At 41.9% G+C, this 7593-nt stretch overlaps 1 protein-coding gene across 1 annotated transcript in view; it reads left to right on the forward strand.

Moving 5' to 3' along the window:
• Positions 1-3020: 3020 nt before the first annotated feature.
• Positions 3021-7593, forward strand: part of fhip1ab (FHF complex subunit HOOK interacting protein 1Ab) — a 25971-nt gene continuing 21398 nt past the window's right edge. The window contains exons 1-3 of the mRNA XM_079848244.1: positions 3021-3131; positions 4194-4567; positions 4892-5273. Coding sequence (XP_079704370.1) covers positions 3036-3131; positions 4194-4567; positions 4892-5273 — 852 coding nt within the window. The 5' untranslated portion in view covers positions 3021-3035. The remainder of the gene's footprint in view (positions 3132-4193; positions 4568-4891; positions 5274-7593) is intronic.

Below are 7593 nucleotides of genomic sequence, written 5' to 3' on the forward strand. Positions count from 1 at the left end.
CTGTGTTCTGCTCTGACAGTGTTTCTCAACACATGAAGGCCGGTGTCTTATTTAAAACTGACTTTACATTAATACACAGGTTTTTTGTAAGACAGAAGCGTCATGAATTATGGATCATCCAGAAGATTAGGAGAACTGCGGGTCAGTTTATAACAGCAGAAGAAACCCTGCGTCACTGGAGGAACGCTGGTGAGTTTCAGATAAGCCTTCTCTCAAATAATATATGATTTAAAATCTGTGCTTTATTATAGTGTGGAAGTCTTTGAACTCTGAAATATAGGCCTAAGTGATTAAAAGAGCGGTGATTAGTTCAACGGATAATTACATATAGATTCACAGGTGTTCCAGTCAACACAACATGTGTTCTAAGAACGTTTAAAAGTTCTCATTACATTGTGAAACATAATTTCTGAATGTTCCGTTCTAAACGTTTTAAATGTTTCTTGTTTATACGAACGTTGGGGAACATTCCATTTTGCAAACATGTAACATTTGGATGTTCTCTGAACGTTCTGAAAAACATAGTAGCGTTTAAAAAATATCAACTTAAACGTTTCAGGAAAAATAACGCTTTGTTGTAACGTTTTTGTGCTGCTAAGGTTTTGAGAACATTATTAAAGACCAGATAACTTTGAAAGAACGTTCTATTAACGGTACTGTAATAACGTTTGTTTGTTCATAACTTTGAGAGAACGAACGTGTCCAGTCACTGGTTAAAGTTGTTGACCAGTTAATAACCAGTTATTATCATTAATAGAAATCAGCATTAGACGAAAAAGAAAACAGAAATAAAGTGTTTTGAATTAAACATTGTGTTAATGTTACAATTATATTATTTTGCACCAGTTTAAGTTTCTTTAAAGTTCCCCATAGTCAATAATTGTATCCCTTAAAACTCATCTTTGATCACCAAAATTACATTTTTAAACGTTTTTTCCTTGAAAAAAATCATTCTTCATGCCTTAAAATATCTTGAATGTAACTCGACACCCTTGCCTCATTTAGTATGCGCGGCTCTATGAATATGCAAATGAGCCCCGCCTCCACTCACTCACTCAGCTCAGAGATCCACTGGTTGACGATCACACGTTGATCTGATTGGTTACAAGGTAGTTTGTGACGTCAGAAACACCAGCGATTTCAAAGCGTGTTTTTGAGACTGTCTTTGGTTCACTGCAGTTTTAAGGAGGAAATACTCAGCAATGCTGTCGACTTATGAACTTACACATGCTTTGTCTTAAAGTATATTAAAAACACCACATAGACACATAACAACATTAAAAGCTGGATTTTCACCTAAATGATGTTGAATATGAGTACATTGACTATATTTGGACACATAAAAGTGTCTCAGTGACATAACAAAATATCAAAGCAAGTGATGTTTGTGTGAAAGAAAGATGCACAAACACAAGTGTTTGACAAAAAGAAGTGTGAAACTCTAAACAGAAGTAATGCAACATGAACACAGTTGTGGGTCACGAGATCAGATCAAAACGCATAACTGACGTAAAATCAGCTTTGCAGACCCTCAGATTATCTGGGACAGAAATAGAGATTAATCTTGTATTTTCAGCTTCTCGCAATATTAGAAAGGGCTGTTTTTGTACAGCACTTTCTGACTTTATGACTTAAAAAATGACATTTATGTTCATAAAGATATGTTTTATGTATGATTTTTGTATATATTCCATATATTTGTTTTTAGCACGCAATGATGAACTGAACTCATCTGTAATCACCAACACACACTATCAGACCAGAATTACAGTAAACTTGGTTAAAGGTCAAGTGTGTGTTTTTAAATTTCTAGATATTTGCATGTTACTTGTTTTTGAGGGTTTCTGTTTGGCTGTTTGCTGGCTCAAATCTCCAGATGTAGTTCCAGTCCCTCTTTCGGCGTCTGTGGGGTTTTTCACGTCTAATAGTCCAGCTGCTGGAAATGGTGCAACATTCACAAAATCTCATTTTTCTGCATTTCCAATTTAAATGAAATGAAATGCGATTATTATTTTTTTAGCTGTTTTGAGCTTCTTTCATATGTGGTTTGCAATTCTATTCATATCGCATTTCTGGAAATCAATCGAGTGCTCTGATCAGATTTTGCGTGTTTATGTGACTTTCTCACAGCATGTAAAAAATTAACATCAGACGTTGTTATTGGAAACATGCTGAAAGTTGCTGCAGAAACAACAGTGTCTATTGTGTATTGTTATTGTCAGTCTTATTGTTCACAATAAGTTTGATAACATGCATTTAGAAAATAGATATGGTGAATTTCCATTTCATGCCGACTTTAAATGTTGTACCGACATTTCATGGCAACATAAAACTGACACACTAGAAACGATTTAAACATACATCTCTCTCTCTCTCTCTCTGTGTCTCTTTCTCTCTGTCTGTCTCTCTCTCACTCTCTGTCACTCTGTCTGTCTCTCTCACTCTGTCTCACTCTCTCGCTATCTCTGTCTGTCTCTCTCTCACTCTCTCTCTGTGTCTCACACTCTCTCACTCTCTCTCTCACTCTCTCTCTGTGTCTCACACACTCTCTCTCTCTCTCTCACACTCTCTCAAGAAAGTTCCAAGTTTCAAATAGCTTTATTGGCATGGTGAAAGAAATATTTACATTGCCAAAGCATTAATATCACTATATAAAAAAATAATAATAATAGTGAATAAAAAATACAGATTTTACATGAAAATGAACATAGCAATAAAAATAGAAATAATAAAGCTCTCCATCTCTCTCTCAGCTGCCATGGCTGCGCTGAGGTAAGAACTCCTTCGGAATGCTGTGGAATGTTGGGAATGTTGGGAATGTCGGAGAAGACGCCTCCACCCTGCTCACTCTTCCTGCTCTCCTCAAACACAACTACAGCTTCTCATTTACATTTCAGACTCATAACTCTGATAGTTTTCGCTTCATGTCAGCTGTCACTCGTTGCTCTGCAGGTCCTCGTTGCTGGGAGGGCATGAAGAAGAGAACGAGGCCCATCAGAGGTGCATGATGGTCTAGCTCCTCCCACTGCTTCAGGATGTTGGTCTCCAGTAGTAACGGAGGGCGAGCGCTGACTCTGAAGGGTGTCGATCCCGAAACATGTATGATCGTCTTCAAAAACCACTGGACACAGGTATATATCTATCTGTCTATCTGTCTCTATCTATCTATCTATCTATCTATCTATCTATCTATCTATCTATCTATCTATCTATCTATCTATCTGTCTGTCTATCTGTCTCTATCTATCTATCTATCTGTCTGTCTATCTGTCTCTATCTATCTATCTATCTATCTATCTATCTGTCTGTCTGTCTGTCTGTCTCTATCTATCTATCTATCTATCTATCTATCTATCTATCTATCTGTCTCTGTCTCTGTCTCTATCTATCTATCTATCTATCTGTCTGTCTCTATCTATCTATCTATCTATCTGTCTCTATCTATCTATCTGTCTATCTGTCTATCTATCTGTCTGTCTCTATCTATCTATCTGTCTATCTGTCTATCTATCTGTCTGTCTCTATCTATCTATCTATCTATCTATCTATCTATCTATCTATCTGTCTGTCTATCTGTCTCTATCTATCTATCTGTCTATCTGTCTATCTATCTGTCTGTCTCTATCTATCTATCTATCTATCTATCTATCTATCTGTCTGTCTATCTATCTATCTGTCTCTGTCTCTATCTATCTATCTATCTATCTATCTATCTGTCTGTCTCTATCTATCTATCTATCTATCTGTCTCTATCTATCTATCTGTCTATCTGTCTATCTATCTGTCTGTCTCTATCTATCTATCTATCTGTCTGTCTCTATCTATCTATCTATCTATCTATCTATCTATCTATCTATCTATCTGTCTCTATCTATCTATCTATCTGTCTCTATCTATCTATCTGTCTGTCTCTATCTATCTATCTGTCTGTCTATCTGTCTATCTATCTGTCTGTCTATCTGTCTGTCTATCTATCTATCTGTCTATCTGTCTCTGTCTATCTGTCTATCTGTCTATCTATCTATCTATCTATCTATCTATCAATCAATCTATCTATCTATCTATCTGTCTAGTCTGCCCATCCATTTATCTAAAATATTACTAGGCCCGACTCACTGTCTACTCAATCCCATAAAACTCTCTCATTGGTTGATTTATTGGTTGATCTCATTGGTTGTGTTTGTTTGCGTCAGGTTTTGAGGATCCTGGAGAAGCACGACCCGGGCCGTGGCGGTGGCGTCGGTCTGCGGTTCGGCCCGATCCCGGGCGACGAGGCGAGCGCCGTGCAGAACTACGTGGAGCACATGCTGTTCCTGCTGATGGAGGAGGAGAGCGGTCAGGCCGGGGCCATGGGGACCATCCTGGAGTTCGTGGTGGTGGAGAACGTAATGGAAAAGCTGTTTCTGTGGAGCCTGCGGCGGGAGTTCACCGACGACATGAAGCTGGAGCAGCTGCGCATGTACAAGATGTTGCTGGCTCAAGCCAAACAACCCCTGCTACACCATAAACCCATCCTCAAACCTCTGATGATGCTGCTGTCCGCCTGCTCCAGCTCCTCCACCGTGGGGCCCACTGCTCCTGGGAAAGGCTGCAGCTCCGCGGCAGGGCTCACCTGCACCGTGGGGCCCACTGCTCCTGGTAAAGGCTGCAGCTCCTCCACCATGGGGCCCACTGCTCCTGGCAAAATCTACAGCTCCTCCACCGTAGGGCCCACTGCTCCTAGGAAAAGCTGCAGCTCCGTGGCAGGGCCCACCTGCACCGTGGGGCCCACTGCTCCTGGGAAAGGCCGCAGCTCCGCGGCAGGGCCCACCTGCACCGTGGGGCCCACTGCTCCTGGCAAAAGCTGCAGCTCCTCCACTGTGTGGCCCACTGCTCCTGGGAAAGGCCGCAGCTCCGCGGCAGGGCCCACCTGCACCGTGGGGCCCACTGCTCCTGGCAAAAGCTGCAGCTCCTCCACCGTGGGGCCCACTGCTCCTGGCAAAAGCTCCTGCACCGTGGGGCCCGCCTGCACCGTGGAGGCTGAGCTGGTGTCTCTGCTGCATCAGCTGTGTCGTGTGCTGGTGAAGGAAGCCTCTGTGCTGGAGCTGTTCTTCCACAGCAGTCAGGATCAGGGAGCCGCTAACTTTCTGCTGTTCTCGCTCCTCATTCCCTTCATCCACCGCGACGGGACGGTCGGCACGCAGGCCAGAGACGCCCTCACACTCATCATGAGCCTCTCATCTCAGAACGGCTTGGTGGCCAAACACATCGTGGAGAACACGTACTTCTGCCCGGTGAGGGAGATTACATCTGTACTTTATTAGAGGCTAATATGAGTGGTGTTTACCTGGGAGGATGATGCCAACTGTGTGTGTGTGTGAGTGGGTGTGTGAGTAAGTGAGTGAGTGAGTGAGTGTGTGTGAGATTGTTATTGTGAGAGTGTAATGTATGTGTCTGTGTGTGTGTGTACAGGTTTATATTACATTGTGGGTCTTGAACCCGAATGCACACACACTCATGGGGACTCGTGTCACTGTTGAGTTGACCTAAAGTTTATAAATCATACAGGATGAGTTTTTTTGAAAATGTTATGGGTAGGTTTAGGGGTCGGGTTATTGTGTGTGTGTGTGTGTGTGTGTGTTAAGGGTAGGTTTAGTGGTCGGGTTTAGTGTGTGTGTGTGTGTGTGTGTGTGTGTGTGTGTGATGGGTAGGTTTAGGGGTCGGGTTATTGTGTGTGTGTGTGTGTGTGTGTGTGTGTGTGTGTGTGTGTGTGTGTGTGTGTTATGGGTAGGTTTAGGGGTCGGGTTATTGTGTGTGTGTGTGTGTGTGTGTGTTAAGGGTAGGTTTAGTGGTCGGTTTAGTGTGTGTGTGTGTGTGATGGGTAGGTTTAGGGGTCGGGTTATTGTGTGTGTGTGTGTGTGTGTGTGTGTGTGTGTGTGTGTGTGTGTGTGTGTGTGTTATGGGTAGGTTTAGGGGTCGGGTTATTGTGTGTGTGTGTGTGTTAAGGGTAGGTTTAGTGGTCGGTTTAGTGTGTGTGTGTGTGTGTGTGATGGGTAGGTTTAGGGGTCGGGTTATTGTGTGTGTGTGTGTGTGTGTTATGGGTAGGTTTAGGGGTCGGGTTAGTGTGTGTGTGTGTGTGTGAGGGGTAGGTTTAGGAGTCGGGTTATTGTGTGTGTGTGTGTGTGTGTGTCAGTGTGATGGGTAGGTTTAGGGGTCAGGTTATTGTGTGTGTGTGTGTGTGTGTGTGTGTGTGTGTGTGTGTTTGTGTGTGTGTGTGTGATGGGTAGGTTTAGGGGTTGGGTTATTGTGTGTGTGTGTGTGTGTGTGTGTGTGTGTGTGTGTGTGTGTGTGTGATGGGAAGGTTTAGGGGTCGGGTTAGTGTGTGTGTGTGTGTGTGTGTGTGTGTGTGTGTGTGTGTGTGTGTGTGTGTGAGAGAGTGTGTGTGTGTTTTCTCTCTCTGTCATACTGTATGAATTAATCTCTGCTGGAGTTTAATCCCAGTCATGTGCAGGTTTTTGTTGATGTATTATGGGTGTTTTGGCTCTAACGGCTCTGACTACATGTGCTCATGTCCCGCTGAACACACACAATACAACATGAAGACTCTTCTGTGATGTGTTGATCTGCACATCCGTGTGCTCAGCTAACAAAAATATGCTCTTAGAATGTCATGCTAACGCTCCCATTAAATTATGAAAGTATTTTCTGAATGTTCTCTGATTTCTCCATTTCATTATTCTTCAAACATTATGGGAACGCTACTTTTTGAATGTTCTGAAACAAGTGGTTACATTTTAAAAAATGTTAAACGAATGTTCAACTAAATAAAATGTGTCAGGAAAAAAAGTTCCATAAACGATGTATGAATAACATTTTTGTGCTAATTTTTGAGAACATTATTAAAGACCAGATAAAACAATATCAAGTCTATGAAACTCGTCAAAACACAACAAACGTGAGAACACACATTTGAACAGCATACACACACCTGGACATTTGACTGCACATCACATTTTTGTTTGTGTTGTGTTATTGGCACTGCTTTCAATCGTAGTGCAACATCCCGGTCTACGGGACATAAATTAAGTCTTTAAATAATAATAAATAATAAATTACTAAATGCTAAAAATGAATAAATGGAAATGAAATGCGTTGCATTTACAATCCTGTGAAAAAACAGCACCCCTACTTCCAGCGCCCCTGCTGTTAAAGGAGAACTCCGGTCAATTTTAACATTGAGCTCATTTTTTTGTACATTTGGAGTGCTGTCAATACAGAGAACAACGACAAAAATCGGTGTTGCCTACACCGAGTTATTCTATTTTTAAAATTTGCACCCTGTTGACTTCAATGGGGCAAGTACTAAACCTGCTTTTAGCCTCTTAACATCCTTGATGTGTCATTACAAGTGCACAGGTCATGTGAGTGATTCCTTCAGAGTGAACACGAGTGAGTCTGACTGCAGTAGATGTGAAAGATATGTATAAAAATGATGTTATTTAAGCCAGCGCAAATACCTGTTTACATCCTGTTTTTCGGTTGAAGTCCAAAGTAGTCGATTGCAGAGTTCACACGCATAGGTTTAATACCTATGATCACGCGCGTGAACTCGGC

This window comes from Squalius cephalus (genome assembly GCF_949319135.1).
Source record: "Squalius cephalus genome assembly, chromosome: 18".
In the NCBI taxonomy this organism is placed as follows: domain Eukaryota; kingdom Metazoa; phylum Chordata; class Actinopteri; order Cypriniformes; family Leuciscidae; genus Squalius; species Squalius cephalus.